Consider the following 19774-nt stretch of genomic DNA (forward strand, 5'->3'; position numbering starts at 1 on the left):
TCACATTCATCGCCACCCTTGCCATGTGAATGCTAACACTCTGCCGGACACAGAGATAAGGTCACGACTGATGCTTCGGCTTAGAGATGCGAGGAGGATACGCGTAATTAGTGGCCCAAAGCCTCGGGTGTGATTAAGTGAGGTCTATAAGGTCCTCGGTGACGTGGACAGATGTCGTCTGAAATCACCCAATTTAAACATGGTCCTCTTGTTAGCCAGCCGCCCTCGTCTGGTGGTGTCATCTTCTCCCTGGCTTTTTTATCTGGGGCTGAATTCAGCTAAGCAGGATTAGTTCTCCGTGGTTTTTCTTGTCGGAACGGATGCACGGCAACACCCCCGAAGGATGAAGTTTTGTGCGAGCCGTGACCGTGGAGTGACGACGTTCTCCAGAGCTTTAGAGGATAAGGCTCAGAACGAGTCCCTTTCTGTGATGTTTTGCGGCTTTCGGCGAACAAGCACGCGCAGCTGTTAGATTAGTTCGATTCAGCGCGAGGAGTTCAAACCTATTTAGTTCAAACCTAAATTTTTTGTATCGTTTTTTTTTTTTTTACTTAAAAGTAGATCATTTGAACTGAAGACACAGTTTTCAGTGCAGTAAAAGAAAGATGTTAGTGTCTTGCGAAAGCTCTCACGTCACCAGTTGCGACTGTAAGTCTCGACGTATTTTAATGCTATTTTATGTTATATGACATCAAAAAGGAGCGTAGCTTTCTAAAGTGGAAGGAAAATTATACATCTTTCAAAACCATTCAGAAAAATCAGAGAGGTGCATGTCCATATGTGGCCTTGTAGTCTTGAATTGTAGAACCGCTTTGCGCTTCTACTTTTTGTTTGTTTCTACCAGGCTTGCAGATCTCAAGACTGACGTTTTTATCCATTCTGATTTGCAAAATTGCTCTTTCGGAGTCAGACCGGATTGAGTTTGCCATAGGTTGTCAATTGTACTCTGACGTTTCTTATATTTCTTAAACCAAATGATTCAGTTGTTGCTCTGGTTGGTTCTTTTCATTGTCCTGCTGGAAGGCAAACTTCCACCCCAGGCTCCACTCTTTAGCAGTTTCTAACAGGGTTTTTTCCCCCCATAATAGTCCTATATCACCTCCTCTCATTCCTTCTACTAACTCTGACCAGCTTCCCTGCATCATCTTCCAAAGAGATGCATCCCTACAAACAGGGATGCATCTCCTGGTCTGTGTTTTCCACGCAGACCAGGGAGTTCATTTTTGGTCTTATTTGACCAGAGCTCCTTCTATTTGTCTGCATCGTCTATGACTTGTGGTAAAGAATTTGTGACACACTGCAAACTGAGCTTCTTTCTTTTACATTTGTGGACTGCATGACTAATACTTGTCCCATATTCTCCGCCTTGGCTGCTTCTCTGACTCATTCTCTCCAGTTTTGGCCGGACAACCGTGTCCAGTTACGTTTGGATACTCTTTTCCATTGTCAGATGATGGGTTGAAAGTGTCCAAAAAACATGAGAAACCCTGGTTCAAAACTTCTTAACAACTTGACACGTCTTGCCGTTTTCCCTGTTCTTCGTGTTGCTGTTATTCGCTAATGTTCTCTAATAAACCTTGAAGGCCTTCACAGAACAGCGTGTACTGTATGTGGACTCTATTTACTAATTAGGTGACATCTGAACGCAGTTAGTGGAATGGAAAAAAAAACAGAAATAAAGAGACCGAAAGAAGAAAGGAAACCTGAACAATAAACAGAAATGCTAATTTAATGAAGCGAATCCAAAACACAAACAATCAGAGGCACTGAACCAACACAAGGAGTAAACTAAAATGGCAAGAAATAAGGGGGAAAAAAAACATCAAAGAAATGATCAAAGGAGATAACGCCTTTGACAACATGACTTTTTAACAAAAGATCATGATAAAAATGGGGAAAAGTTCAAGGTGCATGCATAGTTTTGCAAGGCTGTGAAGTTGTCATATTTTTAATACTGAGAGGTAGAAAAGGAAAATCCTTGTTACATTTGGCAAGTAAAGCATGGAAAGAGTTTTAGCGAGCAAGTGCTTCGTTGTCCTTTACTGTAAAATTGAAGTTTGGCTCACAAGTAAATGTACTTTTTCCTTTTTCCACCAACTATAATTGGAAATTGGGAACATATTCTTTGACTGTAGGAGCTTTGGGAACCTCACATAGTTGAGAAGTGTGAGGCTGCTGGAAAGCATCTTGTTCACAGACAAAGGCTGTTCGTTTTAGTTTTAGTGTGCTTTTATTTTGAAGACCACTGAATAAAGTTTATTTCGTTGAATATTTAATGTTGGGTTGCCTTCTGACTGACTGACAACCTGTCCAGGATGTACCCAGGTAGTGATGAGTAAAAAAAAAAAAAAAAAATCAAACTTGGGCCGGAGGAGAATCAGGAAAACAGAGACAGATCAAGATCTGGCTCTCAGAGGGCTGACAGGAGGCCAGGACAGACAGAGGAACGAGGAGGATCTGGCATGCTGCAAGTGAAAAGCAGAATAATTACCAAAGTAATGAATGACAAACACAGGACAGGTGTAACGATTAGCAAGCAAGGACCTGCAGCACGGAGGGAGGGGAGCAAAAGACAAAACTAACAAAAAGGAAATCCGGGACCAGATTAGGGAATCAAGAGAAAAGCAGAAAAACGGGCAGCACTCATCATGAATAATGATTACACAAAAACTTACAAACAGTTCACAGTTCAACGTCTTTCCCCTGTTTTTGACAGCTCTCAGGCAGATAATCGTTAGAGGCTGCAGAGCCGAAAGGCACATTAATCTTATTATGTGTTTTTCCCTTCAGTTGTCTTTTTTTTTTCTTCTGGGTTTCAAATGTCATTTTCCCGTTTTGAAAGAAGCTTAGCATCTTTTCAAAAATGTTTAGCCTTAGCCAAATTCGTTTATTTACCACCTTGGGTTCTTGTCTGGGCTCTCATGTTGTGCTTTTCTCGTCTCGTCTGTCACTTCCATGTGTTCACAGCTCAAAAACAGCACCTGTGATATTTATACAAACTCTGACTACAGAATTATAAATGGGGAAGGCATTCACACATCTAAAGATGCATCCCTCCACGCAGCGAAAGGATAACCTGAAGCAAGTGGAATCTAGGAAGCGGGACTTGATCGTTATCGTCCATTGCGAAAGGCTTTCTGCCGCGTAGAACGACTGAGATATAAATAAAGACGCTAAGCGGCTTTGCACGTTTATGGTTTTTATGAATGAATGCAACCGGTGAATGGTTCACCAAGCAGGGGCAAACCCCTAACAGGATCAGTGGTTTTGCTATATTCAGAGGTTCTGCAGAGCCCGTTCCGGCTACACCTTGTGGCACGTTACATCAAAAACATAAACAGATAAAAAAAATATATAAAATTTTTCCACTTTCGTGTCATGTCTTTGATTTGGTTTTGAAGACACAATGCCTGTTGTTTGCAAAACAAAATGTGAGTGCTGCTACGGTAGTTACCGGGCAGATAACAGGATTCTCGTTTTACATGGGTGGAAAAATAAAAGAAATGCAGCCATGCAAAAACTAGCTTGAGGCTCCAAACTTTCTTCCCCGTTTCCAAAAGTTGACCTGTTAGCATCAAAGAGGAGCTGAGAGCGCCGCGGGCCCACACACAGAGGAGCAAAATAATCTCATCAGCACCATCCTGGCATAAATCAGACATGATTAGCTGCTGACAGTTTGCTTGTGTATTTTTAGTTGTTCCCTTATTACATAAAATTGTTTGACCTACTTGGCTGGAGGACAGAGAACGTATTTTTATGCATTTTGTCAAGAGGAATACATTTCATGTCTCCTGTCTTCACAAACACTTTGTGTGATTGGAAGCTATATTTGAGTTAACATGTCGCAGATGCATGATGATTGCTTAAAAGGAAAATTTTATGGACTTTTGAAAGCGTTGTGGGGGAAAACGTTTGTAAAACTAGAATTAAATGCCCCGTGGATCTACATTTTAGCGACAACACTTGGCAGCAGGAGGAAATTTGCTTTACTTCACCGTCTGCCCGTCTGTCTGACGATAATTTAAGTGAGCAGAGGCATGGATTGTATCAGAGCAGGTAGGTGGGAATGATGGGTGAGAATACTGTCTAATCTGTAGGATCAAGAATTGATTTAAATTCAACCTGTCTGACAACCTAAAACCATGTTTGTGAAAACCACCAGACAACCTAACCAACATATTTTGATATTGTTCAAAGAAAATGATTTATAGACGGGCATTTTGACCAACCTGCTTCTCCCAGATACACTAATATTTTTTTATTGTGTCTCATAAATTCTTGCTTTCTAAAGTTTTTGATATTTTCTGAGATGAGTGGGCCAAAATGAATTTACAGTGATGTTTAATACTCACTGCCAGTATTTGTAAACACTTAATGGCAGTAGTTGCCATTTTCACATTTTTTAAACATTCAAGACTAAAGAAAGAGCACACCATAAATAAAATGGCTAAGAAGTCAAATGTTTTTTTTTAGCAGCACTTTAGATGTATATCACAGCAAAAGCCAGTTTTGTTCTTCCTGCCTCTGCTTCCTGTTCCCAGGGGGTGGTATAGGGGGTGGAAAGTGATGACAATTCTAGGGGCCCTGACCAACAGGGGGCCCTCCACAATTTATTTATTTATTTATTGTTAATAGAAATAAATAAAAAATTGGGCCCTGTCAATTACAAAATTAATCATATTGTATTTCCAAAGATTGTTTTTAGCTGTAAAAATTTAATTTTCCCACTCCCAGACCAAAACACACACATCCATAATTGCCCTGAACCCCACTATCTGCGATAAATGGTTCGTTCCTGCTTAGAGCACTTCAGAGTGACGCAGTTAGCGGCAGCCAGTGGAAGACACGAACGATTGTGGCTGTTACTATGCTGCTAAGAAAAGTTATAAAATCAGGTTTTCAAAAAGAATAGAGCGAGGGAGAGAGAGAAAAAGGCAAGAGTGTTAATTTATAACCCAGTTTTTCTCCGAGAGGTGGGTAGACTGTGAGATTATCAACCATTTGGCATAGTTAGCTTAGCTACAAACTACTGTTTGCCTCCATTTCACTAGGATTTAATGAATTAAGGAAAGAAATTACCAACATATTCATATATTTAACTTGTCCCTTTCACCTTTTACCACTTAATGAGTCAGTCAGCAGCAGCTCTAACCCACATCCATTCTGACCTCCCTCTTCTAAGTGAAATTAAACCTGCAGTATGTAGCTTATAAAAAGATATTTTTTTCCACATATTTGTTAAAACTGTCATTATGTTGTGACAGTATGGTATGAGAGGTAACCTGTGAAAAATCTATTTCCTCTGCCTTCACCCACTGCTCTCTAGAAACAATCAATCAGAGGCAGGAGAGTTTTAGTGCTGTCAATCACAGTCTCATGTGGCTCATCCTTCCTCCCCCTTACTTTGTTCTATTCTGCAGCTAGCATAGCCTGTTGTAAATGCTTTGTCTACCAAGCATAGCTACTAGTGATGGCAGATAAACAATTTTCCTGCACAACAATAAGTTTCTCCACCATTAGCACATTTAGCAGTGAGGGAATGAGGCTAATTGACAGCGCTAAGAGTGTCCTACTAGTTCTGATTTGTTGTTTTTGGCCAGAACGTTGCATTACTTTAGCTAACAACAGAAATTCAGGAAGGAGGTGGAGGAGACTGATTGTTTTCACAGATTATCTGTTTCATAACAAACTGTCACAACATGGTGACAGCTTTAACAAATATGGAGAAAGTATATTTTTTTATTAAAGTTACATACTGCAGCATGAATAAAATGCAACTACATCGCATTTTTGAGAAGTCTGGATTGTTTTATGTATATTTTGCATGTTGCCTATGACTGTTGCTCGTGGGGAGAGACATTTCAGTATCTAAAACTAATAGAAAAAATGTAAGCAACCTACTTGCATACTGAATGCAGACTGTATGCATACTGAATTTTATTCTTGCATGTAAAATTCATGAGCAGTAAATATTGTACTAGTTATCAGTATTGGACCAAAGAAAGCAAGGCAAGCTTTTGAAATTGTGACGCTGCTTTTGATGGGTCAGATAGACTCAAGAAATTGTAACAGCAGCTGCGTGGGGGGGCAATTAAATTTTTTGTCAGGGGGCCCAAGATTCCTGGCAGCGCCCCTGCCTGTTCCCATACCACTCAGTGTCCCGTCGTGATCAGAGTTTAGTTGGCTGACAGTTGAGGTCAGAGCCTTTATTGATCTGAAGTTGGGACAGAAATTTCGTTTGGCAAAGAGCAGCACCTCACAGATACCTGCTGCTCCCACTCTGACAGATCAGAGAATTAACTTGATCGTCCGCTTTGAAGGGAACACTTGTCAACAATGGCTTCTCCTTTCATTTAAAACTCAAAAAAGAGGCTAAAATGTAAACCTGCATCCCTTGTCGTGACCAAGCGTTACCCAAGTCTTGTGAAGCCAGGAGACGGCAGGGGTAATGTTTGCAGATGAGCAAGAAACAGAGCCTCAGTCTCCTGGAAGCGCCGCCCTTCTCCGTCCAGTTCAGTCCAACCCCCAAAAACCTGGCCGGCTGCCTGGACCCGGCATGGCACGGAGAGTCCTTGAGATATCATTCCAACAACATTATGTCCAAGTGTATGTGTGTGTGCGTGGGTATGCAGGAGAGAGGGGGTCTGACCATGCAAGCAGAAGTGTTGCATGCGTGTTGGTGCGAGGGAGTGCTGAAGTGGCTCCATGCTGGACGCTGGACGCAGGCAGAGCTCGGTCAAGCTTGGCGATATGGGAAGTTGCAGAGGTCGTCCCTCAGTTTGGTAATCTGCAGCACAGTGGAGGCTTTTTTACATTGATGTCATCACTTACACCCTATGATCTTTTGAGTCACGGTCTCCACCAAGCCGCAGTAGGTCACAGTTTTGTCAAAAAAACAAAAAACAAATGATGAGTATATGATTAACAAAGCTTTTATCCTCCTCCTCAGAGTTTCCGCTTGAGGTCCTCTAAGGCCTTACTCATTTTGTAAAGTGTGGTGTTAGTTAGAAAGTGTGTGATAATTTGAAGTTGGATTCACATGACTTGTCTGTCTTTCAAACTCATCAATGCAAATTTGTACCTCTTAAACGTTTCCACTGTCACATCCAACAACTTCAATGTTATTATTAGGATTTTATGAGACAGGCATAAATAAAGTAGAGCCTATTGTTAAATGGAAAGAAACTTAAAGATTGACCGATGAGCTTATTCAGAAATCAGGGGGGTAGAATAAAATGTTCAGAACAAAAAATACAACCAAGTCAATTAAAATACCCTAAATAACAAGGGAAATAAACTAGCACAAAGTGGTTAAATAAAGGCACTCAAAAAGCTTGGTTAATAGGTAATCTGTGGAAATGGTTATGGGTAATTTCACATTGGCCCATAAGACGGTATGTAATTCTTAAGGAATTCCTAAAGTGAGTTATTTGCTTTCTCAGAGTTGTTAGGATAAAATTATCACACACAAAAAAACTGATTTTTTTTCTAAAAGAATACATTTCTTGAAAAGGTCGTAATTGGTGAGCAGCAGTCTCATATCAGAAAGAACTGTGCAAGACAACCTGCTCCAAAAAAGAATCACTCCAATAAATCCACAAAATGTGAGGCATCATGCTTGTCCAGCATGATGCTGGAGAACTTGTCCAGACGGTTCTCGTCCAGACCACTCAGCGGCTGCTTAGTATCGTTGCAGCTGCTCCAGCTCCTTGGGTGTCTTGGCTTCTTCTCTGATTAATGTTCTCTAGTTTAGGTGGACAATCATGTCTTGCAGTTGATTGGATTGATACTTATTCAAACTACTCTCTCCAGATAAGTACTGAAATTAAAGTTGTTTTTTTTTCCAAACCTGGACTAGTAAAGCTATGAAAAAGTTTTTGTATATCCCGACTTTACTCCATAGGAATCTGTCAGTCTTGCAGTCACTTCAAGCTTTTGACAAGGCGAAACGTGTTGTGGTAAGCGAATATATTCGTCAGCGCAGACTGAGCATCTGCATAGATTATATACTGATTCTCGAAGTTCTAATGCCAGTGTCTCAGAATCTTACAATGTTTTCTCAAAAATCTATGGGTTGGCCATTTGAGCTTGGCTCCTACCTTTTATGGAGATCAAATTATATGGGCAACAAAAGCATGAAAAGACTAAGCTGAGATATTGCTTACTTAACGCTACACAATGCAAATCATCTGTCAGGCTCCGAGATCTACAGCATAACCTTTACAATCCGAAGAGCCATGCAGGTTCCTTATTCACAGCCTGTCAAAATATCTGCCATAAATTCATAATAGAAACATGCATTTATCGTTATGAGCTAAGGAAATGTATTTAACCTTTGGACATTTTTGTTTAGAATATGAAAGATTAAGATCCTGTATTTGGCTACCTTTATGACATTCTGTGCTCTAAGGATGAAAACCCCTTTTTCCAGTTTTTCTAAAGTTCCCAACCAAAACCCAACTCTGTCCAATTCAAGTAAATAAATATGTTTGGGTAAAAAAAAAAAGGTTTGACCCATAAAAAAAACACCCAAACCTTTTGGCTCTAACTGTGTCATGCGGTGACACGGCATTGGGCTGATTAGGCTCTCAGGATTTCCACAACCCAACGCGCTGCCTGAAGACATCCTGTGAAGATGATGCACTTCTGCCGCTGCTGCTCTGCAAAAGTGCTGTGCCACCTTCTGTGTTTGCCGTCATTGCGCCACCAAAGTAGATTTTCGCGCCTAATAATAGAACAGCTTTTTCTTCCTCTCTGTTTCGTCTTGTTCTTCTTTATTTGTTGTGTGGTTTAAATAAAAATTATTTCGTGGGTTAATAATCTTCAGACAAAATTAATGACGAATCGCTTCCTTTATGGAGATGTTACAAAAATACGGATTGGATTTTTACAAAAAAAATAATCTAGACTGGGTTTAAATTCAGAAAAAAAAATTATCTTGTGGTCTAAATAGTTTGCTTTCCACTCTTACAACTAGAAAAAAAAATATTTTTAAATCTTGCTATGGGCAATAACTGTAAGCTTTCTGACAACATCCCAATGTTTTTTGTCACTACAAGCGTTGCTGCTCTATAATTTGCTCCCTACTTCCCAAAGGAGCCAAAACAACCACTTATCTTTAACATAATTAAGATTTGGTCTCAGTTTGAAAACAATACAGTAGAGAGAAAGCTTCATTCCACACATCAATCCTAGACAATGACTTTCTGCAAACTAATCTTTGTTTTTTGTTTTTTTGACGATTCTATTTTCCTTCCCTTTTCATCCCTTTCAGCTTAACAGCTTTTGGGAGTTGTCATCTCAAATCACTACTTCAGTGACATCCACAGCCTGATGTGCTGCTCCTCCATATGTTGCCAGTGCTTCAAAAAGCTCCTTGCGTCAACAGACAAAGCCATGAGAATATAAATGAACTTACACCAGGCAGTGCAGCGGCAAGTATCTTTAAAAGGCTGGTTATAAACCGATTGATTATTTTATGCAGCCTGTTTATCATTCCATTGCAATTAGCAACACAGTTTATATCAAGAGTCACTGAGTTTAAGCCCTTTTTTGAAGTAAATCCTGTCACCTTGCAGATGAATTACCACCTGTTTAATTCAGGAAATTATGTGTCGAAGGTGATGTGAAGGAGTAATTCTTCTATATTTTTTTGGTTTTACATATATCTCTAATTTATTTATCTCAAATAAATTAGAGATAAAGTTTATCTCTAATTTATTTGACCAGAGCAACTTGTTTCATGTGTTCAGTGTGTCTTCTACAGGGTAAAGGCTGAACTTTACAGCGATTCTGATCTCCAGTCCTTAGGTGTCCCGCATGTTTTAGATGTGAATCTGCTTCAACACGCCCAAATTTTAAAAAATGGTTATTAACTTTTCCTTCCATTCTTTAGTCCTTTATTTGCTTCAATCTTGAGTGAATAAAGATTGGGCTTCCTTTGTTTGTTCGTTCCTTCCCTAATTTTTCCCTTCTTTCGTCCATCTCTTCTCTCATCCTTCTTCCCTTCTTCATTCCCTCATCCTTCTCTTATTTCCATTCTACCCTCACTCCATTCTTCTTTCATTCTGCTCTTCTTTCATTTCTTACCTTGTTCTTTTTCTCCTGTCCTTCCTCAGTCATTCAGTCATTTCCTTCCTCTGATCCCAGTCTCTTTCCTCCTTTTTTGCCACATTCCTCCAATCCTCTATTTCTTCAATAATTAATTTGTTCCCTCTTTCTAAACTCCTTCCCTCTTCTTACTTCCATTCTTTAACATTTTTCCTCTCTCTTTCACTCCATTCTGCCATTCATTCTTCCATTCCCCTTCATATCGCCGTCATGCAATCCTTTCTTCCCTCTTACATCCTCTTGTCAATCTTTTTTCCTACAATCTTTCATTATTTTCTTCCATCCCTCCTTCCTACTCAGTTATTTCCATGTTACATACTCAAAACACGGAAACGCAGAACTCTTGTATTTATGTTTAAATGTGCTCAACAGGACAGAGAACTCTAAAACATTTGATTAAACACTGCCACCTTGTGGCCATAATAGGAACACTCTCCGTCCACACATGACCCGGAAATAAACGCTCGTGTTTTCTCCTGCTCCGCACGTGTTCCACTGTGAGCCGACCAACATGGCTGCGTGCAGTGTGGAGGAGCTGTTGGCCAAAGCTGAACAGGAGGAGGCCGAAAAGCTGAAGAGCATCTCCGTCCAGAAGGAACTGGACCTGGAGTTTGACGTCGGGAATCTCCTGGCTTGCGACAAAAACCGCATCGAGCCCCGTGACTTAAGGGAGAAGAAGAGAGACGACTTCCTCCGAGCATTAGCTCGGGACAACACACAGCTTCTCATCAACGAGATATGGAAGCTACCCACGGAGAGGGTCGAAGAGGTTATCGTGGCCAAACTACCGGAGCAGACCACCCGGCTGCCCAGAGAGAAGCCCCCGCCGAAGCCCAAACCCCCGACCAAGTGGGAGCAGTTCGCCAAGCTCAAAGGCATCCAGAAAAAGAAGAAGACTAATTTGGTTTGGGATGAAACAGCGAAGGAGTGGAGGAGGCGCTGGGGCTACAAGCGGGCCAACGATGACACCAAGGACTGGCTGATCGAGGTCCCGGAAACCGCGGACCCCAACGAGGACCAGTTCGCCAAACGGAACAAGGCCAAGAAGGAGCGGGTGGCCAAAAACGAGTTGAACCGCCTCAGGAACATCGCCAGAGCGCAGAAAGTCAAAACCCCTGGAGAGGGACTGCTGCCTAAAGCCCAGCAGTCCAAAGACGAGCTGGCCAAAGCCGTGAGCGTGGCCAAGACCTCCACAGCGTCCGTGGGGAGGTTCCAGGACCGCCTGCCCAAAGAGAAACCCCCCAAGAACTCCGGCAAGAAGAGGAAGTTCGAGCCCCTGATCGGGGACTTCTCCAGCGAGAAGCAGAAACAGCTGGAGCTGCTGAAGCTCATGGGCAGTAAGACCCCCAAGCTGGACATCACCAAGGCGGTGAACACACAGATGAGGGAGGAGGACAGAGAGGAGGCCGCGGCTCGGCGGAGGAAGGGCGCCGGGGGGAAGGGGCGCAAGGGCAACACGGCAGGGAGAGGCAAAGGAAAAGGGAAGGGGCCGAAAGGAAAAGGAGGAAAAGCTGGAGGAGGAGGAGGTGGTGGAGGAGGGAAGAGAAGAGGAAAACCAGGGAAGCACTGAGGACTTTGATTCCCTGCTTCATCTGGAGTTATTCTGGACTTTTAAGCAGCAGAATGAACTGATTTACTGATGTTGATGAGTAAATCTTAACCTGATCGAAGCATTCTTGTATGCTTGTTGACAAAACTTGTAATCTGAATATGATTCTGAATGTAAACATACCAAGATATTGCAGATTCAATTCATATGGACTATGTTTTCTTCAGAATATGCTCAAACCACCGCAGAGACTTGATGTGAAAACGTTTATGATATAATAATATTGCAGCTAAGTAATTGGATTTATTCATTTCAGGTGTTTGATTTATTTCGAGAAAGATAATTGTCCCATGTTGCAAAAGAGGAGGTTACTATCACAACTGAGTGTTGATTAAACGAACATTTGACATATTGATCTGTGTCACTTTGACAATACACTTTAAACTGCAGAACCAATCAGATTCAATACAGCTGAATTATTCAAGTTTCTATACCGTTACACACTGGCTTAGACCATGACGCCACCACTGATTAAATATTTATAACATTAATCTAAGATAGTTGTAGTTCTGCAAAAAAAAAAAGAGAAATTTGAGTTATTTCATGTAAATCAGTATATCGGACTTTGTAACGTGCATCATTTTACATTTTTTATGCATTTCTTTTTTAAGATCAAGAGTTGAACAAACCAAAAGCACAGATTTTCTTCCTGCCTGACCTCTTCTCTTTAAATAATCTGTTCAGCTGAAGTAATCAGATTACTACTGCCTGTAGTCTGTCCCAGTTTGTATGTAACAGACACTGAGAACTGATAAAATTACACGTTTTTATTAATATTGCAGTAAATTATTGGATTTGTGCTTTTTTTATTCGATAAATGAATTTATTAGCATCACAGCTACAAGGAAAAAAAGCTGTGTCTTCTATTATGACTATAAAGTTTTATTTGCTACTACACAGAGTCGCACTTTTGTTTCAGGCAGATGTTTATTTTTAATTGAACCTATTAAAAATGATTCTGGTTCTGGTGAGAACACTGGGCCACAGCTGCACATCAAACAATATTAGCTCATTTAAAATAAAGGTCTCAGCCATGTAAACTAACTAATGGAATAGGAAAGATACTTTATTTCATTAAAATGGTAAATAAAAATCTAGCATTTTGAAGTAAACGAGTTAGAATAATTCTAAAATTTCTACAATTTAACGTTTTTAACCACTGAGAATGAAGAATCGGTCTTCGGAGTGCCATCTAGTGGTGATCGGTGGCTCCTGCAATGATGCAGCAAACGTTTCACGGCATAAATGTGACTGAACAGCATTTACTCAATAGGAAATATACATGTGGACTCAACTATATAGAAAAACATTTACATAATTACATTTAACTTTAATAAATTCAAAACTAAAACACAACCTGTGCCCAAACAAAATCCTAAACATCTCCCCTCTCAAAACAATGTGGATTTTCCCAGTGAGGCAGGCTGATTGAAAACACCAGGTCCTTGTCAGCACTGCTCATGGGGTGCGTTTCCATGGCAACACATGACCCGTTGACCTCAAAGAGAAGGAGAGAATGATTAGAACGAAACAAAAACAATACATCTACCACCTTAATTAGTTAGGATATATAAAGTGCAAAATACATCACCTGTTAGTGAGGAGGTCAATCCCTCAGTAAGGAAAGAGAAATAATCTCACAACCAGAGATTAAGATGTGCGTTGATACCAGGGGGGGGGGGGTATAGAACGCTAGAGAGGGAATACCTCAACATACTTTTACTCAAGTAAAAGTCAAAAATAGCTATTTATTACAACTATTATGTGCTTGGGTGACCCAGATAAAGTCCATAACTTAATAAAATTGAGAATCTGTGACAAAAATCTGAAAACGGATATTTTGCAGAGGACTCTCAATCCAATCTGACGGAGTTTAAGGCGTTTAGCAAAAAAATAAATGAGTGAAAAATCCAGTTTCTAAATGTGTAAAGCTGATAAGAGACTGACTCTTAGAGATTACAATTGCAGCCACATGTAGTTTTACTTTAAATGCACACCCTGCTTTGTAAAATGTTGAAACCTGTCTCTAATTTCCCCGACATTTCACATTTACACGCCACTCTCTGTCGGTGCAGCGGATAAAATCCTAATAAACCACAGGGGAGTTTGTGGTTGTAATGTGACACCAGCTCAGCTAACCACATTTAATGTAAAATTAACTGAGCTTCACAAAGTACCAAAGTTTAAATGATTAAACCGCTTTCTTTTTCCTGGAAGTGATCATCGGGGAGATTTTTCCTATGAAAGGCTTAGCTGTGGTTTTATTTAGAGGCTTGGCTTCGGGTTTAGTGCTTGGATTGGGAACATCATCCTGAATTAGGAGCAGTGAGGAAAGTGAGTGACAGCTCACCAAGCCAGGATTTGTACTTTTGGCATTTGCGGACTACATAAACCAATAAGCAACCCCTGAATGAGAGCAGCGCTGAAGTTTTTGTTGTGATTTTTGTTGCCCTTACTTCACGTATGATCGTCTGGCGGAGTGGCTGCTCCAGTGTGTGATTGATGGATGGTTTTTAGTCGCTGACACAAGCACAGGGGAGCAGGAGGAGCAGGAGGAGGAGCAGGAGGAGGAGGAGGAGGGGGGTTTCCATCCCCATCTGTTGAGCAGCCCACCACCAGGCAGCCGCTGCTCTTTGTTCCTGCTCAGCCATGCCACAGGAAAGCGGGACGCCGTCGATAACTCTCAATCAGTCGAGCTCTGATTTGATGAAATGATTCATGATCGGTCTCTGCTCTGCACCTGCAATGTGACGCTCAAAGAGAAACAAATCCCTAAAGCATCATTAAAACCTTCTGGTTAGGATCTGCTGCCCAATATCACTGAGCTCCTTCCTTCCTTCCTTCCTTCCTTCCTTCCTTCCTTCCTTCCTTCCTTCCTTCCTTCCTTCCTTCCTTCCTTCCTTCCTTCCTTCCTTCCTTCCTTCCTTCCTTCCTTCCTTCCTTCCTTCCTTCCTTCCTTCCTTCCTTCCTTCCTTCCTTCCTTCCTTCCTTCCTTCCTTCCCTTTTTACTTCTTTATTTCCTTCTTTATTTCCTTCCTTCCTTTTTGTTCCTTCTGTTCTCCCTTCATTCCTTCTCTCTTTCTTTCCTTCCTTCTGTTTTTCTTTCTTCTTTCTTTTTTCTTAAGTCTTTCCATATTTATTTATATTGTTTTCTTCCTTCTTTCCTTCCTTCTTTGCTCCCATCATCCTTTCTTCCTTCTGTCCTTCCTTCCTTCCTACTTTCCATCCTTCCTTCCTACTTTCCATCCTTCCTTCCTTCCTTCCTTCCTTCCTTCCTTCCTTCCTTCCTTCCTTCCTTCCTTCCTTCCTTCCTTCCTTCCTTCCTTCCTTCCTTCCTTCCTTCCTTCCTTCCTTGTTCTCTTTCATCTTTCCTTCATCTTTCTCTCTTACTTCTCTGTGTCCTACTTTTCCTTTTCTTACTCCCAAAGTTGTTTGTGTCCTTCCTGGTGCCTTTCTTTCTTTCTTTCTTTCTTTCTTTCTTTCTTTCTTTCTTTCTTTCTTTCTTTCTTTCTTTCTTTCTTTCTTTCTTTCTTTCTTTCTTTCTTTCTTTCTTTCTTTCTTTCTTTCTTTCTTTCTTTCTTTACTTTTATTCGGCTTTTCTTCTTGTGTAGTTTCTGATGAACGTTCAAAGCCTGTTCACTGTAGAACTTCATCTAATGCATTCATTTAAAACATGCTTGTTATATTTTAAAAATGGACCTGAAGGCATTAGAAGTCTAGAAAAATGAAAAGTGCATTTTCACATGAAAAACTCGGTAAGGTCTTAATTGTGCTCTGCATGTTTCAGTGAAACTCACTGAAACTGCTGGAAACAAGGAAGGTAGGAAGGAAGGAAGCTCAAGGCGGTGCTGCAGTGGATTAGTCAGCTGCATTTATTTAGAGAGCAGGAGCAGTCGGGGTCAGATCTGCAAGATGCAGCACATCTACATGCAGAGCAATGAACACTTTGAGGTGTTCACCACCGTCCTTGCTCCACAAGGTGAGTGGAAGCACATCTGCACTGAAGTTTGGTTTAGCGTGACATTATTTAGTGTTATTGTTATTAGATCAGAGTCGGCTCTTCTCTTCTGGTTGACTTGATCAACTGAAGGATGCAGCTGCAGGGATGCCGCCACACCTGCATTGGTGGTGACTTTTTGTTATGCATTCTTGATTAAACTAATGTTCTTCTTTCCTTTTTTTTTTTTTTGCTGATTCATCTCCACTCTCACTGGACTACAGGGAGATATAGATACAAAGCTGAAGCTGAAAAGGCAAGTTTATGTTTTTCTTTACACAAACAGCCCTAAATTAAAATGATTGCATGTTGACTCAATCGACATCTCTGCATATGAATGATCCACACTGTGTCGTAACCCCTAGACTGAAGGTTTCTATTTTACTGCACAGCAGTTAATCTCTGAGCTTTGACTCTTAATCTTCTCCATTCACACGGTCCTGCCTGTGAACCTGCACGCATTAACGTTACGATCACGAAACATCGGGTTTCACTTTCAGCAGCGAAACCCGATGTTTTTATTTATTTGGCGGAAAAAAAGAAGAAAAAAGAAAAAAAATCCAGAATTTTCTCTCCTATTTAAAAGCTGTAGTTCTCTCTGTGTCCGCTAGATGGTGGTGGTGCGCAGCTACAGACCCCACTGGCCAGACGAGCTGGCCCTGTCTCCGGGTGACGTCATCCTGGTTCTGTCCAAGCACGAGGAGGGGAGGTGGTTCGGGCGGCTGCAGCAGGGCCAGTGGGGCTACTTCCCCGCCTCGTGCGTGATGGAGCTGAGCCAGGTTGGTGGATGTGTTCAGTAACGCTGCAAAAGAGAGCTGCTCATGTTCACGTCTTTACAGTTAGCTACGAACAAACTGGTACTTATCCCCCCGTAGACCGTAGTCTTTAATAACTATTCGATGTAATTTTAGCTGCTTTCAGCTCCAGAGGTTGAAATATTTGACCAGTGTTTATGATAAAATAGATGAAGTTTAATCAGACTGAATAGACTTTTTGAACATGGATTTCTTTTTTTTAAGCCTTACTTCAACTGTCTTTATGTCTGGACTTTGACTGGACCATTCTAATTCTATTCTTGAATATGCTTTGATATAGACAGGGTGCTAAACCTTTTTAGATGCAATCCTTTCTCCAACTCATCTGAATCAAATAAATGGCTCGTTACCAGGCCTCTGTAGAGCTCAGTGAGAGCTGGTGAGGGAATGCAAGCATTTGATTCAGGTTTGTTGGAGCAAAGATGCAAACAAAACACGGGAAGATTTTAAAAAGTTCAAAATGCGGATGCTTTTGTCAGAATCTGTGGCTATTTAATCATATACTATACAACATGGGCCCACTTTTGTGTTCCTGCAACAAGAAAAATCCTCAGAGCAAAACAAAACAGAGTTTGAACTGAAGCATAGATGCCTGTGGGGTCTTGAGATTAACTTAAAAAAAATTATCAAGATGCAACTAAATATGCCTAAATTTGTCATCCTGTGCTTTGTTTCAGTCTAATCTGCCAAATAAAGGCTTGCAGAGAAGCTCATCTCTGAGAGTCAACACCGAACGCTGCAGGTATGGGATGAAAGAATAAACACGTGAAGCAACTGCGTAAACAATTTCACGCATCCCCCAACCTTCAGCCAGTCCGCACACCGCGCTTCACGCTCCGTATCCAGCAGATGTTCCTCACACCCCCCCCCCCTCCATGTCCAGATCCGATCCCGCTGCTCTCCTCTCAGCGCCCCCTGAACAGGTGGCCCCTCTCTCCTCTCATTAGATAACAAAGCCCAATGATTGCCAAGCCCCCCAAACACACACACAACAACACACACACACATGCACAGAAGCCAATCTCCTCTTATTTGAGGAGTGAGAGAGAAATGTTTGTTTCTTCTTCAAACCTTTTAAATCACAGATATCAATATACTAAAGAATGAGTAAAAGCTGCTCTGCGCAAACTCCTGCAAATCCAGACTCGAGTCCTCTGCTCGGCTTCTTGTAACCTCTTGTCTGCTACGGCAGCTTAATTTAGGTCACAGGGAATAAACAGGGCCTTTGTGTTTGTTATTTCCTCTTTGTCCCCCAGTGGACACATTCTGCAGGCGCCGAGGAGGGGGAGCGGCAGAGGAGGGCTGGATGCGAGCCAGGTTAAGCACGACGGCCCCTTCCCGGTGCGGAGGCCCCAAAGTCCTCCGCAGGAGCCCATGGCCCCCCAAGCTCAGCTGCACAGATCTCCAAGTTTGCTCCACAGGATCTTGTCCAAGTGCCGGAAAAAGAGCGAATGCCACGGAGCCACCAATGGGGCCTTCGAGGGTGACTGAGGGGAGAAACCTTTCTGTGTCCATGGTAACTGAGAGGAGTTGACTTTGTAGGCGGTGGTTTTTTTTTTAGATTAAGTGGGTTTCAGAAACTTTCTTTCTTTTTTGGTAAAAAAAAAAAAAAAAGGTCTGAACCTCTTTGTTCTGTGCCTGAAGTCGACTGTTCTTGTCTTTGCTAAATTTCAACAAGCAAGAAGCTGTAATGAATGCTGCCGTCACGCTGCACACCATGGAGAACGTTGTGACACAAAAGCAGCAGCCAAGTCAAGAGGAGTCCACTTGGCTACACTAAAATATTCATTCTCCTTGGTTCTGCCAGCTTTGCACATCTAGCAAATGACTGGACCATTATTACACAGATTTTCATTGATCGAAACCAAGGCTGCTCTATAACTGAGGATGACACGTGTCGCTGAATATTGTTTATCAGTTGAGAGTAATCCACAATTTTCAGAGTTTTTTCCATTCCCTGTCCTTGGGGAATGCTGTCTGTAGGTAAGCTTATTTTCTCAGCAAAGGCTCTGGTAGTAAAATGTCTCATCTCCTGTTTATTTATACTTATATATAACCCAGAAATAAACTAAGTTGGCTTATCTTGTTCCTGCTGATTTGTGCCAGCTGAGTCTGTAGGCAGAGCAGAGATTTTCTGATATATTTTTTTTATAATGTAACTGTAATTACAGTGGCAGCAATTAAATATTTGTAGCTGTAAGAAACGTATACCCGTCATGCTATGCTTTGTATGTATGTATGCACATATACTCTTTGCTTATCGCATAAGCCATTACGATGACAATAAAAACACATGACGACTCCCCGGTTTAATCTTCATGAAACATTTTTTTTTTTTTTGCACATCTCTGTTCATTTTGCTTCAAACGCCGTGAACCTCCATTTTCTTTGCGATGCAAAATAAAAGCCAGCAGCGAAGGGAAGTGTGAGCAAGTTTTGCCGAAAAGCCTCGCCAGTGGAGCAGGAACGGTGCCCGTTGTCCCGGCAACACAAAAGCAGCTCTCGGGAGGCTGCTGCGTGTCTTCTTCTGTGGTGCTTCTTAAGAACGGCCCTGCGGCTGTTGATCGCACCTCCTTTCAGTGGAAGCAAACTGCAAACTCAACCCCAACTTTGGCCTTGACATCCATGCAGGAAACTCCTCCGCCCTCCCCTCCGCGTTGTTGTTTGATCTTCTCTGTTGTATAATCTTTTGTCGTAGGAGGCGGTGGGAGGCGGGCGCTCTGTGGACAGAGTGGGGAGGCACGTTTTGCACAGGACTAAAGGTGTAAAAGTTGCAAAGAGAGACGACCACTCCGGTCATCCGAAGCCAAATCTGAGGGGATTTCTGTGGCTTCTTTACGTAGCAATGAGAAAATCTCGCGACGCCTTACAAGTGAAGTCATGCTCATTGATTTCTTTCACATTTTGTCTACAAAGCACAAACCTCAAGATGGTGTGTAATTACTAAGTGGAAGGAAATATTGCCTGCTTTTTTTTTTTTTTTTTGTCAAATCTTATTACAAGTGAAAATCTGAAAAGTGTGGCTTGCATTTATATGCATCTCAGTCAGTACGTTGGAGCTTTGCTGAAGTTACAGCTGCAGATCTTTTTAGGGGAAAGGGAGGGGAGAAGGCCTCTGCCACTTTTAGACTGTTTTCTTTTGGAAATAGGTGAAGCTCGGTCAGATTAGACGGGCGTAGCTTGGTTTGAACACTGGTTTTCAGGTCTTCACACACGCTTCTACAAATTTTCCGTCTAAACACG

The 19774-nt window shown here is 41.6% G+C and overlaps 2 protein-coding genes across 2 annotated transcripts; both read left to right on the forward strand.

The window, feature by feature from the left end:
* The first annotated feature begins 10545 nt into the window (after positions 1-10545).
* rrs1 (ribosome biogenesis regulator 1 homolog) lies at positions 10546-12074 on the forward strand. The gene has a single exon (XM_008396251.3). The coding sequence runs from the start codon at positions 10622-10624 to the stop codon at positions 11678-11680; it is 1059 nt and encodes a 352-aa protein (XP_008394473.2). The 5' UTR covers positions 10546-10621; the 3' UTR covers positions 11681-12074.
* A 3464-nt stretch (positions 12075-15538) lies between these two features.
* On the forward strand, positions 15539-18834 carry si:dkey-97a13.12 (vexin). The gene is made up of 5 exons (XM_008396250.2): positions 15539-15698; positions 15941-15972; positions 16328-16495; positions 17209-17273; positions 17788-18834. The coding sequence occupies exons 1-5, from the start codon at positions 15632-15634 to the stop codon at positions 18020-18022; spliced, it is 567 nt and encodes a 188-aa protein (XP_008394472.1). The 5' UTR covers positions 15539-15631; the 3' UTR covers positions 18023-18834.
* Positions 18835-19774: the final 940 nt, after the last annotated feature.

Source organism: Poecilia reticulata, chromosome 20 (genome assembly GCF_904066995.2).
Source record: "Poecilia reticulata chromosome 20, P_reticulata-male-v2, whole genome shotgun sequence".
In the NCBI taxonomy this organism is placed as follows: Eukaryota; Metazoa; Chordata; class Actinopteri; order Cyprinodontiformes; family Poeciliidae; genus Poecilia; species Poecilia reticulata.